Below are 17,892 nucleotides of genomic sequence, written 5' to 3'. Positions count from 1 at the left end.
TAGGCGCCATGAAATTAAATAGCGTCAGTCATTTCCAGGCATAATATTATCTAGCCGCTGCTCGTAATTTAGGCGCTATGCGTCACATTGCACCGCCATCTTGTGTTTTACTGACCTACCTTACCAGAGTACTGTTGGACATTGCATTTGTTGTGATGTTTGGTTACTTTGAAAGTATGTAATATTTACCCATTTCGGAAACGTTGCGTGTCATTTGTAAGCTTATTTTGCCAATACAACATTTGTTTAAAACTCTCAAGTCCGTGGCAGTTAGCCAATACGCAGTAAAATATATTATGTAATTTGTATTACATATCCTTAACGATTATATTTCACACCAGGTTTTTCTTAGTTTGGATATTGGTAGCAAACATTATATTTATGATAAAAAGAAAAAACAAAAAAAAACGTGTATCATTGCGTGAATTATGTACATCACGAGACGCGCAATTCAGTGAATACGAAACAAAATATATTAATATTTTAGTCGCTACCTTAATAGAGTTGAGGCGCCCCAAAGCAGTTTTTTTCAAACTTTTGCGTTACGAACTCGAAGTTTGTTTTAACTGGCTTCACTTTTGAATCCAACGCTCGTCTGTCATTCGGATGACACAAAATTCCGTGGGAAAAGGACCGATGTACCTCGTGACATAGTTTGGATGCAGCGCGCGTGCTTGAAAGCGGAAGTATAATGCGATTATCGATTTGCTTATGACAGAAAATGCGTTGAATGGACAAGGTTCGCGAGGGACGCGGTGCGGGGGGTGCTGGGCGCGCGGACATGCCGCCTGTGTTAGTGTTGTCACATCTCTATCGATAGTAATAACGAACAACAACAAACATTAAACTATAAAAAAATACAGAATAAAAGCTTTGTTAGATGTAAAGACACAAACATTTATTGTATTTTAGTGTTCCAATATTCATAGGTAGAGACAAAATCAAAGATAGAGTTCAACTATGACGGTATTTTACGAGTATAATCGTTAGATTTGTTTCTTATTAGAACAACTATGCAACAATATCAATTTTTATATGTTTACATAATTTTACAAGTATGCTTATTATTCAAATAACCGAAAGTTGTCATAATATCGACGTAGGGTGAGGTAGAGCGTGCCTAGCGATACGCTTAGCGCCGCGGCACGGCGTCAGTGCGCCGGAGGCAGCGGGCTGCGCCGCTCGTGTTCTCGCAGCCCGCCATACGACGATACCGCGTGTGTGCAAATGATTTTGTTTTTATGGCGCTCATATATCAGGTACTACGAGTGTTGGTGCTGGGTGTGACCGCGGCAGCCGTCGACGGTTTGTTTCTGTGCTATTGTTATTGCGTACCACGTGGTCAGCCCGGGCGCGGGCAGTGTTTACGGCGGCCAACGCATGCGCGCCGCTTGTTTGCCTCCTCAGGTCAAACACCGGCCTAACCTACGAAGCCTCTATACGTAATTATGACCCGGCAAGGAGGTAAGTTTTCGAATGGACAGCCGTTGCAGCCGCGGACTCGGAGTGGAGTTGGTAATCTACAGTTGACTACGTTTTATTTGGTCACTTTTCAATATGTTTACTATAAATTTTACGTTTGTTTCCGCTATCCAGGGATTTGTAAACGAGTCTCATTCAAACGAAGCTATGTTGTAATATTATGCAAGTCTAAACAAGTAATAAAGCTGTATAATAACGATCAATACAGGTCTACAGTTGTAAAATTGTAATGAAACGCAATCAAAACATGAATTGTGTCCTTGTGGACGTATCGAACGGTGCGATCGCTTGGTTTAGTTAGACTCGTTCGGAATACTACGCTGCTACTTGCTGGAGGACTCCTGTGTGTCGCGTATTTGTCGAGAGGTGTCTAATAAGAATATAAAGGGCGATGCGTTCGCACGTTTAAAAATATTATGAAGTACAATTAATTTAGTATGAAAGTATATTTTATTGTATTTTATAACTATAAACGTGCGTTTATTTCAAACTAATCAGCTCTAATGTTTTTTTTAATGATAGCGGAGTGACTTTGTAAACACTAAATCTGAACTAAACTCTAAACTAAAACTTTTTAATGTCATCTAATACCTTTAACGTTTTAAGTGCTTTAAAAAGCCATGAAATGAAAACAACACACTCGGGAATAACAAAAATTCTAAGTGCCTTAATTAAGACAATTTATTACATTATGAAGTTTGAATCCTTAAATGCGTATTGAAATACGACACACACCCCACTACGGTTACGTGGGAAGATAAATAATATAATATATTATAGATTCATATCATTATATTTGATTTCAGTAATAGGTCGGTAATAAATTCCCCATAATGTTCTTACTCCGAAACTATTCGGTCACCTTGTTCTTTATTGCCTATAAATTGTATCGCCCTGTTTTGTACGTTACAAAATTACTCTTATAGGATTATCCCGATGAATGACCGGGGATAAATACATCATAGATCAAGCTGAGTCAGTATTTGAAACGAACGGTGACGGGGAAAACAAACGAAGTCAAAACAAAACTAATTTAGTTACTTCAAATATTTATCAATACGCTCAGTTAATTTCAATAGAACTTGTAAAAATTATAAACAAAAATCTACGAAAATAGTCAATGGGTACGTCAGATATGTTATATTTTCGAGTGAATGATGGATATTTATCACTTACTAAAGAAAAAAGAATCAATTCGATTTGTTTGCTGAAACGAAAGATTTATATTGAAAAATGATGAAATTTGGTTGTATTTTTATACACACTTTCGTTTACTAGTTGGATTCAAGTTAACAAGTAACTTATCTAAGCAAACAGCACACATTTTGTTTAAATAATATTACGTTGACTTATTCTGCGTAATATTTTTTTTCTTCCATTAATCTGTACTGAAGGCCTCTGGTACCAAGAACTCTGGTCTCTGATACTCTGTACAGCTTATTTGCAGCCTCTTCATACATTCTTACCTAACATGCGTCTTGTATTATGTCACGCGAGGGATTTACTCCGCATTTAACGTTCATATCACGATAATCGTCCTTCATTCCTTTTTTTTCTTTCGTCATTCTGTTCCATTCTCTGTCATTGGTATATTGTAACTATTCACGATCAATTATACATAACCCAATCACCAAGATCAACCGATATTATACAACTCATATTACATTTGTTTAACAATTTTTCAAACTTTTTCTGAAACTTAAATACGTTAACTATACGTTTTTGCCGCAAACGGTATACATTGTTAACAATATTCGCATTTAATGGAATTAAGAAGGTACGATTAATAAAACACCTATATTTAATAAACAAACATACATCAAACCAATATGTATTCCTTTGAAGGATAAAGTCGGATTTGAAGAATATTCCACGAAAAACGAACAAAGATTTCATCATAGGGTTCAACGGTATGTTGCGGGTGTTATGCGGCTGGCTTACAGGATCTACGGTGGATGGGTGCGAGGCTATTACCTGAGCTTACCTAACCATAAATACAATCCTTGGATAAACCATTAATATTAATAAATTATACAATACCATTGAATGCATATCGACTGTTTCGATACAGCTTAAAGTTAATAGATCCGCATTAATATTTATTGCCAATAACTCGGCAATAACTGTTACTGTTAACGATCAATGTTTGTCGACAAATTCTTATTGTAGTCTGTCGCAAAACATAATTCCCCTGTGTTTAAAATTTAAGTAAATAGAAACTTAAGTGTTATGTTGATATATAATAATTTACGGGTTCAAATAACTTGACTATATTTTTTACGAACTCAACTTTTAAATAAAGAAACAGAATTGTAAATAGAATAAATGTAAATGAAATTTAAATTAAAAATAAACACATTTTATGAAACAGTTTTATTGAGTCATCTTTAACTCAGTATCTCATTTTTGTTTTTTTTTTATTTGTAATACTTAGTTTAAAAAACATTTATACCTAATAATGTAAAGGTAATATTATAATAGTATATAAAAATAATTTTGTGAAGTTTTAATTTATTCAATATATTTTTTTAGTAAATAAATAAAAAATAGAGTCGATTAAGACCATTTTGGATTTATATTTGGTTGGAAGGAAGAATATGGTCACAAGAAATTCTAAAAGCATTGCTATGCGTAATATACTTTTAACAAAACGAAATTTCGTCGAAAATAAAGAGAATATAGCGAGGATGATTATGTAGCCTAGTCACGCTAACTTCGACCGGAAGACTACTTTGTTTTGAGGTATTCTTGCGATGTGCGAGAGCCTTGGAATTGGTACAAAAAATATATTTATAAAAGTTTGACGTTCAGTCGGATGTTTCAGAATTATTATATTATATAAAGATGAATTAGCTATTTATACTAATTTAAAACTTACTCCCGTGTCTATACAGAATAAAAAGAAAATCTACCGTACCTCATTTTACCTTTACCTTAACTATATACTATAATAATAAGAATAAATAAAACGCACGGAATTGATAACCTTACACGCTTAGGCTGTATTAAATTTCCCATGTATAAAATTAAATATGCTTACAAAAAAAAAATCGATAACACTAATGTACGTATGTAATTAATTCTGATCGTGTATTATATTGATATATAACAATTAATATATTATGTTTATACTATAATACATACAATTAATTGTAAGAAAAAATTATCAGGTGCTGTCTTATAGTTAAAAACACCATGTATGCTATAAACATGAATTACCTCTCTATAGGATTCCACTGGTTTAAAAAAGGAGACTACTTAACCTCAGCACAACTCAGTTTCATGCTATGATAACTCAATTCGAGCGCGACTGTGAAGGAAAAAGGAAATTAATTGGATGAAAATCTGCAACCGGATTCATACATACCCAAGCAGCACGAACATCATGTTCGAATAAACTTCAAACCTTCTTAAAAGGTAGAGAGGCCTTTGCCCAGCGTTGGGATATTTATACAGTACGCAAGAACATACAGATATGGTGTATATTTACAATAACAAACACATCGACATCAACACGACATTATATTCCCTAAAGAGGCCGCGACTGTTCTTTTTATTTGACGTTTCGCTAAAAATTTTGCGGCGTAGTTATAACAGGCGATAACCAAGGCCAATACATTAAATTTACCTAATGAATTGTGTTAAAAGAGATTTCGATGTTGATGTTTTTGTTTGAACATTCGCTTTATTTAACTTGTTTTATTTCGTGAAATAATGTTTGTATAGTACGATATTCTTTATAATGTAAATATTATCTATGGTCGAATTTGCTCTGGTTATTGGTGTATCTCAAGTCCTAAAAACGTTGACCCCCAGTTGTTCAAATAATTGAGTTTACATTTTTACGTAATACGACCAGAGTATACGACCAGAGAATACGAGGAAAGTTAAAGGGATTCAGGAAGCTGAAGTGATACGGCGGGGCTTCACCGTGTCATCGTATGTGTAGATTATAAACTCTTAGACATTTCAAATGGGTTATTCCATTCATCTCAAAATGAGCTCTTGATACCGAGATGATTTAAAATTGATATTTCTTCCCTGAAATTATTGTTGAATTTGTTATCGTTCTACGGAAAAAATGTTTAAACCAGAAGGATTATGAGATAGTTTCATAATAAACCAATTTTATTAAAACAGATTAAAAAAACAACTCTCGTAAACTTAATCGATCTAATGACTATTTAGTGACGGTATTAAATCGATTAATAACAAAATTGTCCAAACTTGACTTATAAATATAACATTGCAAAGAGCGGGAAAAGATTCCAAATAACAATTAAAACTTCTGATTGAGGAAATACTTTAGATAAATAAACAGGACATACTGACATTAAGTAACGACAATATTTATTATATCTCTATTTTTGTGTATGACCTACGTTGTACGTATTCTTTCAATAAAAAATTAATTCATACATTATGTTTAAAGTTTCTATTTCTATAAAACTACTAAAGAAGAAACAGAATATTTAATAAATAAATAATATTGAAATCACATGAAATAATATTGTATTTACATACACCTTTGTGATTGAAATTGAAAAAAAAAAGAAAAAATGCTTTAGAGATAGTTTTTATACAATATCAATTCTTACAGATTATAAATTGAAATAATTTTAAACGTCAAATGTTATCACTAGTAGACCAATCTTCACAAAAGATGCTCTGAGAATGGTAATATTGTTACTCGTAAAATAGAATTATAGAGATAAAATGTAATTTTAATGATAGTCAATATTCTGTGTTCGAAAATTAATCACATCATTTAGTCAGTAATTATCGTAATTAAAGATTACTGCTTTACAAGTTTATTTTATATAATAAGTCTCGCGTGCCCTAATAAGATATATACACATGTAATATAAACGAATAACTGGCGTTGGTATTTTAATAGTTGAAAAAACTTAATTTTACTCTAATATATATGAGGTTGCTTGTAGATAATAATTCGTTTTCAAGTAATAGTTCCAATCAGATTCCGTCAATTACAGACACGTTTGCGTACGTACAAAATTTCAGTGACTAACAACTGAGTTTCTTTCCGGTTCTTGTCTGTCGAATCTACATTCCAACCTGATGGTAGTTTTACATTTAAGTTAATCCCGTAACAAGACTTTGACAATAACAGACTACGTAAACAATTTATTGATATAATTACACAAACTATTCCAGAATTATTATTTTCTTCTAAATCCTTCAGTTTTTTTTTAATAACTAAAAGTAGTCACTAAAACAAGTGACGACCATCTGCGCAACCAAGAATTCATAACGGTATATTTTTACTAACCTTGACTTGTACCTTTTAAATTTCTGGCTCGTAAATAACCGAATAAAAAAATAATCTAACAACAATATATCTCACTAATATATATCATATTATATATGGGACTAATAATTCTTCGGTGAGTACTGCAATTACGGACATAGCTCAAGTTATTGGTGATAGATGTAACGATATCTCTAATGGCGTAGCGCTACTTTCTCATTTGAATGAGCGGGCACTTGGCCAAGATACACAATATTTAGGAAATATAAGCCATTGTGTCTAGGATTGTATTCAAATGTGTAGGCAGCCATCGTCGAGAATGACGACGGCTGATTGGCTCCGCTGTATGAAAGCAACATTTGCGTGACGCCCCGTTTTGCCGACATCTATTAGGAACTTGGGATCATGTAAAACTGTAAAAAAACCGGTAATTACTAAAATATTACAGCCCTATTCATTGATATTAAATTTGTGCAGCTGTAACGATTTTTCACGAACGATATTTGTAAAGAAAAATGTGGACATAAATTAGCTCAACAAATTGGAAGCTTTCTGCGCAGCGTTGTAAGTACTGTTTCGATTTAATTATGAATCATATTAAAAACTTTGCTAATATAGTGAAAGTCTTTATAGACATCAACTCCGGCTTATATCAAAGTGAAAATTTGAGAAAGTAATAATTATAAGTCACAGATGAACTAAACATGATTGACAAGCAGATCTATACAGTAAATCGTATTTAAACTAAACGATGACAACATTTTAAACAAGTTACTGTTCCACGAAGTTAAATAATAATTTATCAAAACTGCTTTTTATATTTGTTTGTTGGGTAAATAAACTGTAGATAACATTTTAACTCGAAATAAGACAGCAATACACATACATATATATACTTATGTCTATTACGTTGCAATTTGCAAATGACCATCGCATACATACACGGTTAGAACTTCCAATTATGAATATCTCTTTATTTAAATTAATCGTTTCGAGGTCTAAAAAACAAAACGGTCGATAACGATAGATATTATTCTAAATTTAAAATGTAATATTGTATAATGGTTGTGAATTCGGAACGATATTGTAAATACCTAGTTCGAAAAGGGATAGAGAATTTTCTCACTAGCCGACCGAGTTGGAAGTGGCGTGTTCTTCGCTAGGCGGGGGCCGGAGGGGGGCCGGGGTGCGCACAAGGTCAGGGGCCCGGCTCACGCGCATTTTAGCACAATCCGCCGTGCAAAGCGCCGTTTACTCGTTAGTTTAGTTATTGGCCAAAATTGGATGTTTTCGTCGGATGTTCGAGAGATGAATTTAGAATGTTAATTGTAACGTGTATCGGATCGTTGTTCGTGATCGGCTGGCTGGGGCTGGCTGGCGCTGGCTCTGATTGTTTCCGTTTGTATTATTAAACATATTTCGATTTTAGCTTGCTAGACTTAATCAAAGGCAATGACTGGATTGAGTATGACGGTCAGAGGTTTGATTGTTAATAAACGATCAATTATTATTGTTCTCGCTTAACGACTCACCTTATGGTGATATGATCATGTACCTTCGGTTTAATAGAAACGACCGTGGTTATTTTAGTATTATAAAGTATGTACATTTTTGTTACCTTTGCTCGACTATTACGCAGTTAATGCACTTGTGTATGTTAAATGTGTATGAGGCCAAACTTTTTTCTCTAGAGGCTAAACTCTAACCGATTCTAACAATTTAAATTTCTAAATAAATTCCTAGAAATGCCTCGAGACCTACAGAATAAATGACGTCACCGACATTATCTCTAAAATTTGATAAACTAGTTCGTTTTTATACAAACTTATAGTGACAAGTGTTTTTGTAAATAAAAATAGAGTCTGATATAAGCTAATTACTTCCTATATTATAATGTAAATATATTGATTTTGTAAACGAAAACATAACGTCGCTTCACACCTGCGAAATTGAAGCCAGACAACACGGAAACGAGTGAATCTAGCTTAGTCTATAAAAACATCGCTGGTTCCAACGAGTCTAGTTTGCACGGTTAAAAAAATGGCATAAAAACGACGTTTGAATGATAGCTATACGTGCTGCGTGTGTGCTCTCGAGTCTCAAATGTTGGGCCACGCGCTTGCGCCTGCGACGATCCCACGGTACTGAATGGACGCGGACGTACCATTTACCGCTATTTTTTTCAGTTACATTATATAAATATAATATATGTTTAGTTTTAAGATAACTACATAACATATGTATGAGGATTTAGAAGTATGTTTTTATGTACGTGAATTTTTCTAGCTGCGCATATCTTGAGGGCAAATGTTAATGATGTCAACTTTGAAGTAATGTCATCCGACGTGTTATACTATACTAGCGATCCGCCCCGGCTTCGCATGGGTGCAATACTGATACTAAATATATTACAGAATGTCTTTATGTGCAACGTTTTCAGTTCTTTTTGTCATAAGACAATACTTTTGTATTGTGATAAAAAAATAATTTTGTGCGTTATCCCTAAGAAATAGACATGTAGACTTTTTCGTAGAAATTTTTAAGATCTACAATACTGTAGTATATTAATTTGATATATCACGTATAGGGTTCAGCTAGCGTTTGCAATGTAAGCGCCAAAAAATGTCTTTATTTAAGACATCACATTAGAAACCTCTAAAATTATCGGTGTTTCCTTATTATGCAGGTATTATACATATAAACAAACCTTCCTCTTGAAAACCGCATAATAATCCGATGCGTAGTTTTAAAGTAGATCTTTAACATACATAGGGACAGACTTTGTGGTGCGGGAACATCCGAATATATTTTTTTTAAATTTGTTTATGGTATGTTAGTTTTTACTCAAAAAAATTAATAAAAATATTTCTATAAGGTAGAAGGTAGGAGGTATATGTGACTACATTGTGATATTTTTATCTCATCTCTACATAGTGTAAAACAAAGTCGCTTCCTGCTGTTTGTTCGCTTAGATCTTTTAAATTAAGCAACGGTTTTTAATGCGGTTTTCATCAATAAACAGTGATCCAAGAGGAAGTTTTATATGTAAAATACGTGCATATTGTCGCAGAGAAAGCCGAGAATTAGAACTTTCCTAGCCGGAAAAAACAAGGAGTTTCCTTTTTGTGTTATTTCTTCAATCTTAATGTTGTATATAGACCCTTACTGTAGCCGGAACGGGTAAATTAAGATAAGTTAAATACATTTGAACTTTATACTTATTACATTACATTAGCAGTCTATATATTTCCCACTGCTGGGCTAAGGCCTCCTCTCCCTTTGAGGAGAAGGCTTGGAGCATATTCCACCACGCTGCTCCAATGCGGGTTGGTGAAATACACATGTGGCAGAATTTAATTGAAATTAGACACATGCAGGTGTCCTCACGATGTTCTCCTTCACCGCCGAGTACGAGATGAATTATAAACACAAATTAAGCAACTTAACTTAACTTTATACTGTTCGTTGTTTTTTATTAGTGACGTTAATGTTTAAATAATTTGATTTATGTGAGGGAAAGGTCGGCTTACACCGGTTGAAGTTCGTATGATTGATACGTCATAGCAGACCATTTTATAAATCGCACGCTTAAGAAGCCACTTCGAGACATACTATATAGTGAAGCTGTCTTGATGATCTCGTAGCTTAGCCAGTAATTTGTTGTGCATTTGCACTGAGTTGTGGTACTTTTAAAACGCGCCGCAGACTGGTAACAGTGACCGAAAATATTATCAAGTTTAGAAGTGATTTTGTGTAACCGGTCTTTCCCCGATCCGGTGTTACCCCAACATACTATACAGATTTTTATTTCAATGAAAAGATCATTAACAGTAGGTCATTATTACTGTGAGCAGGCCATTTTTGATACTCTTATAAGCATGTAACTATTAACATATGGCTCAATGAATAGAATACATGTAATTCAACCGAAAATTTAAACCTCATGCGGTGCCCATGGAAAACATCGCGAGGAATGGAACCCGCACTTGAATAACGTGGAAAGGCCCAGCAGTTGGAAATTACTACAACACTTCATACAGAGTATTATTGTACGGATCAGAATTGTCGGATCGAGAAAATAAACCGTCTTTATGACGGTCTAGTCATTCGTAATCACAACCGTCCATGTGAGTTGCCAAAATATAATTCGTACCAAAGAAATGATACTGTCACCAATTGCTATCGAAGAACAGTCAGTGTTATTATAATTGTTTGAGTTTATTTTTAATATTGGAAAGTCAGAAGAGAAAAATGTTTAAAATTGTCTATTAATAATGACACATATAACCTTTTTATACTAGCAACTCGTCCCGGCTTCACGCGGGTGCAAAAAGAGTATACAGTACAACTTTTCGATTGAAAAAGAAACAGTAAAAGATCTTGAAAAATATTATTAATTTTATAATATACATTAATTGTAAAATTATGTTACTTAGCATATTAAGGTGAAGTTATTGAAAGTTGATACACGTAACATTAAATAAACGATTTAATCATATTACAAATGAATATGATTTATAAAAAATGATGTAAACTCCATATGCAATCAATCTTTCGAAGATTTCTTGAATGTTGCCAAATTTTAAAAATATTGGAAAGTTGACAGTTCTATCTATTTAGAATAATATATGTATATTGTATACCTAGTACAAAACTACTTTTATCACAGATTTTTTAACTACACTTCTTTTATATGCACTTTATTTTTGCTAACAAAGTTCCGCTACAACTGCGCCGCGATTCAAAGCGCCATTTTATCGAGAATCCATAATCAATGTCATCATTTCTTTTAACTTTTTCAAGATCTCGACCAATGTCAAATTAGTTTATTTTGCTTTATTCCTCCTGTGGTTGGAACAGACTATACATATATATCAAACGTACGGGGCAGCAAAAGTCTAGCTTCGATTCCGACCGTTAAAGTCCTACAGATCCTCGAAAAGTATGATAAATAAATATAATAAAAGTAACCATCAAGAAGGTAATTAATAGTATATTTCCAACATAAGGATTCCGTATAAATAGCTAATGACATAAATGCAGGTATGTTGCTATGTATGGTGGAAAATTTACTGCGAAGTCACATAAACAAGTGGAAAATAAGCAGAGCCTCCATGGAATTCTAAGTTTTCGTATGATGTAATCTGTGAACGTCGACGGTGATTAAGGAACTTATTCGTTTGAATTGGTTATTAGCTTTAATCAAAGACTGTTTCGATTACTTTTAATTGTTTCTAAGAAACCTATTACGAATTACTTGGATGATTCTGATCACGAACAAGTAGCTTAACGCCTATTTCATTTAACTGATTATGAAATGTTAGTTTGGATTATTTAAAACTGACTTTAATTAGTTTTGAAGTTTACTTAGAATTAGCAATATCAAAAGCTCAAAATTATAATGGTTGTAATGCTATCGATGTGATAGTCACAAGTTCAATTATGATCCTGTAGTTACATTTCGTCCTAATTTCTGATATAAGTTTTACGCTTAACTGTAGATGGCAAACAATAACATCAGTCATGCCTTGACCATATATATTCTTATATACTATCAATTGTCAAAATGTATTTTTTTATATAGTATATTCAACATAATGTGAGAATAGATACAAATCAAGTTATAATTTTATTCAATTATATTTAAAGAGTCAGCAATTGCTTTAAATTCTTCATAAAATATTTGTCATATAGGGGTGTAAGGGTATAAGCTGATCGCATTGTATCTCATCTCCGTACAAGCCCTATACTTCATTTTCTTTTTTTTAATTCAATTCATGACGAAGGTAATACATTTTAATTCCCTTACATTTAACATTGATATAACATTTCCTTGTGACCTAAAACAAGTTTTTATGTCTGATATTAAAAGAATATAGAAATATTAGTTTTGGGTAGGGTTAAGGCGATGTTAGTGAGACTTGTATGCAGAATTGCTTTCATTTCGGACCTTAATAACGCGAAGCGAAACAGGCTGTCTTTTGTGAGTCCCCTTCGATAGGGGATTAAAGGACTCTCCGAGGTGGGGTGCGTTTGCTATCAAATAATTTAGATGAATGAGAAATATATATACTTATTTTAATGAGTAACGCTTCAACATATAATAAAGATATGACTTAATTAAATTACTCTTATAATATTCTTTTCAGATAAAATAAAAACAGTTTTTTAATACTTCAAAGGATTTTTAATGCAAAATAAATATTCTGCCAATATCTATCAATGATCATATCAATCAGGAATTCATGTCCTATTTTCTAAAGATCGATTATCATTCATCTTAAAAAAAAATTATGGATGACATATATTATATATATACATATCGGTTTTAATGCTACCTTTACAATTACAAAGCAGCAAAACCGATGTATGATGCGAATGTTTCTTGTTCAAAGACCTACCACCACATCAAAATAAATTAACTAATTTACAAAATAAATAGTTCACGACAACTTTGTATATAAAAAGTTGTATGTAAGAAAAAAAACGCTCAGTTAGTGGGTCCGCTCTAACTAACATCGTACCCTACGAAGCCCAGCAAGCTAGCCCTGACCTTCCACAAGCTTTTTCACCCTCAAGACTTATTATATTGAGAGAAGACTGGAGGGGCGGAAATAAAACATGGATCGACATATTCGTTCTCTTGTTTACTAAAGTATATTCTAAATTACATTTTTCATTAGTTTTATTGCGTTTTATGTTGTTTAGACACACTATGTTTAATTTATTTTCGTAAGTTAGAAGAATACACAGTCTGTTTGTTTATCGGTACTTAATAATATATATAGATAATTTATAATAGTTTCTAATTGAAATGAAGTTTGATAAATATCGAAATAAAAATAACATAACATAATTGGTATAATTATGTTATGTTATTACGTGTAGTATTAGGTATCGTTTAAAAGGAATGACGTGGTGTGTTACGCTGTAAGTTCTCTGTAAATCTCTTAATACATGTAACGCTAAGATATGACATACTCGCCAGCGACGCTACGATTAAACAAAAAAAAAAAAATTTTTTAAATTAAAACAAATGATTTTGTCCAGGCATCCAAACGCAAACTTTCGCTATTATAATATCAGTGATCTATTTTAAAACATAACGTACGTGATGCTTAAATCGATCGTTGCTAAACCAAAGCGATTTTGGATAAAAGCGAAAGGCTGATTGTCAATTTTATAAATGATTTTTGTAAAAGAAGCCCTCGAGTTACGAGCTAAAAGTGTTTACCCAGAGCCCGCATTACAACTGCCTAATCCTATTACATTCAAGACCCCGCTAACTTTGTGTGCGCAACGTTGAAAGAATTTCACGATGTAGGTATTGAGGAATAGAATTGGCCTGACACCTTGTGTTTTAAGTTCGAGTGCTATTATTACGTTATTTTTACATGGTAGTTAAGTACCACCCACTCATCAGATATTCTACCGCTAAACAGAAGTACTCAGTATTTGTGTTCCGGTGGCGCATTGGCGACGCAAGGAATGGTTAATATTTCTTACAGCACCATTGTCTATGAGCGTGACCAATTACCATCAGGTGACCAATTTATTACTCCGCCTATAATTATATATACATAGTATCATAAAAAAAACTTTATTTATATAATAATTATTAATTGAATACTTGAATAAGTAAATACATATCTGAGGTCAATAAAAATAGTTATAAATAGTAATAAAATATATAGAAAAATAACATTATTTAAATAATAAAAATAACGAGCAAACACAACAAATAAATGCAAACTAAATATGATTATAATAATTAGGTATACAGACGACAAAAAATTCTAGTACATTCGAATTTTTACTTTTTAATTTCGCATCCTGAATCGATATTGCTGTATTCAAAACGAGTTTTTTTTTCAATGTTGGTCCAGCGTCTACAAACCTCTTTAATACCCGTGCAATTGTAAACGCGACTAGTTTTTATAACCATAGGGATTTGTTCAAGGACGCCCTTCAAGGTTTGCTGCCATTCAAAGTGTCTTCTAACTCGTCGGGTTAGAGATGCGAGCTAAAAACATTATCGATACTTTTTAAATACGACTATAGTCGTTTTTAATGTTATATTTCTTTTGGCGAGTTATAATAAAATGATGACAGTGAATTTTGTCTTTGGTGTTGTGTTATGAGAACTACACGTTGAAGTGCTCGCTAAACCGAAAATTAAGTGTCACTCGAAATAGACAACGTCACGCGTCATCTCATTTTGCAACGTTTGTCTTATTACAAAAATAAATTGTTAATGTTTAAACTTATAGGTTTTATGGCGGTACTTTTTAAATACATAAATATTTTCAATAAAAAATTTGATTACCATCAAATTGTGATGCTGTCTGAAAATAAATATATGGACATTAATATCCAAACCAACTTTCACTATTGTTTGCACAAACAAAAGGACACACCAAAGACAAAAAAAAAAATTTTGTACATCGATTTATAAATGTAATTAAAATATATATATTTATTTAAAACGAGATAAACATTTAAATATTCAGCGTGATTCAACCGTTTGAACCGTTTGAACCAAATTAAAATTTAAGGCAAATAATTGAAACCGATCAAACTAAATTTAAAATAAATAATTTGATAGACGTTTGATGTGAATTTTTAATTATAACTATCAGACGGTTTTAAACATGAAATTTTAATTATTTTGATTCTAATTAATACTTTATTATTAAATTTAATTTCAAACCTTTCCACGATATCTTATTTTTTTAAATGCTGTCTTATAAAATAATATTTATATCTCCTTTAAATAGTTTCTACACATTTTTTTAAATGTTTTTCGCCTTATTAAAAACTGATGAATGAATATTTTTGAAGTATTTAAAATTATAATAAAATCATTCACACATTACTGTCTCGATCCTTAGTCATATCGCTTCGGAAATTTAGATCTGTAGAGCTTTTCGGTGAGAAAAATCCCGAAACTCCAAAAAAAAACTCGAGTGAGCTACGAAGTGAGTTTTTACCGCACAGCTTATAATGTGAAGTGACATATATTTAGATTTTTAGATGGCTTTAACGATGAATAAGTCCAATCTGATACGTGTGTGTAATATGTGTCTTAATTTCGAACTTATAAACTCGATAGACGACAATTTTATCTATTAAAATTTTATTAAATTAAACTTGATATATTGTAATAAAATATGTTCCTGGATCGTGCTGGGGTTGTAGAGGTCAGACGCGAAATGTTTTGTACAAAATATACTAACCTGTCCTGTCAGACTGTGAATACGCTGACCCTCTTGTATTAAGACATTGCTGTAGTATTGTTACATAAATCGTATTTTATAATACTTTACTTCAATATTAAAGAAAACATTTGTAGGGCTCTTTTTCATTTATGAATATGACATTGCAAGGAAAACTTTATACAGCTTATATCCTGCGCTATATACATTGACAAGTCAATTTAAGCGAATATTGGGAAAATGGTAAAAATATATTGCTTGAAATCATGGGATAAATCCGTTATCGATATTTATGTCGAGTCTCTACGAAACTACCAGATAGCTCTATATACAAGACCCACGACCGGAATTGTCTGCGGAATCAGGTTCGGCGAGTATTCACCTTATTTGTCTTATATTAGACTCCTGTGGGAACCTGCCTTATTAGCGATTCTAATAGTAGGTAATAGATTTACGTCTATCTAAACACGTGGGCGGCTCCATATACATTGGATAGTTTAAAGCTGAATAGGTATCTAATGAAAGTTCTATTTTTTACTCGTATTTAATTTTATCATAACAAATACATTGATGAAATAAATACATAACTATGTATAATAATTGAGGCTTGTTCAAAACAGGGTAGGGGAATTTAATTTGTGTTTTTAAATCATCTCGTGGTGGTAACGTCGTAAGGGAACGAAATGTTGCTGATGAATCTGTCAGTTTTGTATCCCGCATTGGAAGCGGCTGATGCAAAAGCTTGGTTCAAAAGGAGAGGCTTTAGACCAACAGTGGGGCCAACACAGGCGGTTACTCCTTGGAAGCATTACTAAAGTTGTGATTAACGAAAGAACTTTTACCAGTTAAGCTGATAAGAAACTTGTTCTATGTTTCTTCATTCGGGGAAACGTAACCCTGATAAGAATTAAATTCGTTATCTGGAAACTATAAGTAGGTAACGCGAAACTTCGTCACGGATTTGCGTGAATCCTTAAAAACGAGTGAAACTCCCGTCTTTTCCACTTACGCCATTGATTATGCTTGATGAAGTATTTCTTCGTATTTGTAGCTGACGCCGATAAACCTGAAATCGAAAGGGACAAAATTACTCTCATATTTGTTAATATCTTATGTTTTTCGCTTAAAATAGTTTATCTACCAAATTAATCTAACTACCGTGATGTTGTATTCGCTTTTGATTTTGTATTTGCTTTTGTTGTTTCACTATATTTTACCCCACGCTCCTTTGGCCTTTTTAAAAATCTGACATTTTGATGCTGCGTGGGAATATAAGATGTACACAAATTCCATGGACAGTTCACATCTGTGGAGATTTATTAAAATATTTACTTAAATAATTATAAATAATTCCAATTTGCTTTGCTGAGATTTACTCAATTTTTTTGAGGAGACTGAGTTCTAAGTTCCTAATAGATTTTTTTATTGAAAGTAACCTACATAGGTCAATGACATTCATGTTTTTGTCGCCTAAAATACTAATAAACTTTATTTATAAAGCGATAAGTTTAAAACTCAAATAGAATACATACATACATACAGTCTTTGTACGTTTGTTTGATTGCATGATACAGTTCATTTTAAAACTATTAATTTCGATCAAATTTTCTTAATAAGAATGTAAATTTGCCTCAACACAAATAATAGAAATATACTTCGAGAACCAATCGAAGAATCAGCTGCTTTAAATGACTTACAGAAAAAACAAAACGTTCACGTTGGATTGCGGAAAAATTAATTCCTTCTATGTAATTACTATTAAATTGTTCGGCGTTCATAAAATTTTAGAAATGATTTAATTAATTACGGACCCTAATAATTCCTCGATTACTCTACAACAAACATTGTAAAGCATTTGTTTGTAATGTATGAGGCATGTACGTTACGTCATTAAAATCAAATATGACTGCCGGTAACACAGTAGAT

The 17,892-nt window shown here is 32.5% G+C and overlaps 1 protein-coding gene across 2 annotated transcripts in view; it reads left to right on the top strand.

Moving 5' to 3' along the window:
- The first annotated feature begins 1,161 nt into the window (after positions 1-1,161).
- Positions 1,162-17,892, top strand: part of LOC125067408 (protogenin B-like) — a 111,487-nt gene continuing 94,756 nt past the window's right edge. For both annotated transcript variants that reach the window (XR_007119726.1, XM_047676005.1), the window contains exon 1: positions 1,162-1,305. Coding sequence is in view for 1 of the 2 variants with exons in the window: in XM_047676005.1 (XP_047531961.1) it covers positions 1,242-1,305 (64 nt within the window). In the remaining variant the exon portion in view is untranslated. The remainder of the gene's footprint in view (positions 1,306-17,892) is intronic.

The sequence above is a fragment of the Vanessa atalanta genome, chromosome 11, assembly GCF_905147765.1.
Source record: "Vanessa atalanta chromosome 11, ilVanAtal1.2, whole genome shotgun sequence".
Classification (NCBI taxonomy): Eukaryota; Metazoa; Arthropoda; class Insecta; order Lepidoptera; family Nymphalidae; genus Vanessa; species Vanessa atalanta.
Note: the sequence above shows the minus strand (reverse complement) of the source record. Positions and strands in the feature narration are given on the sequence as shown.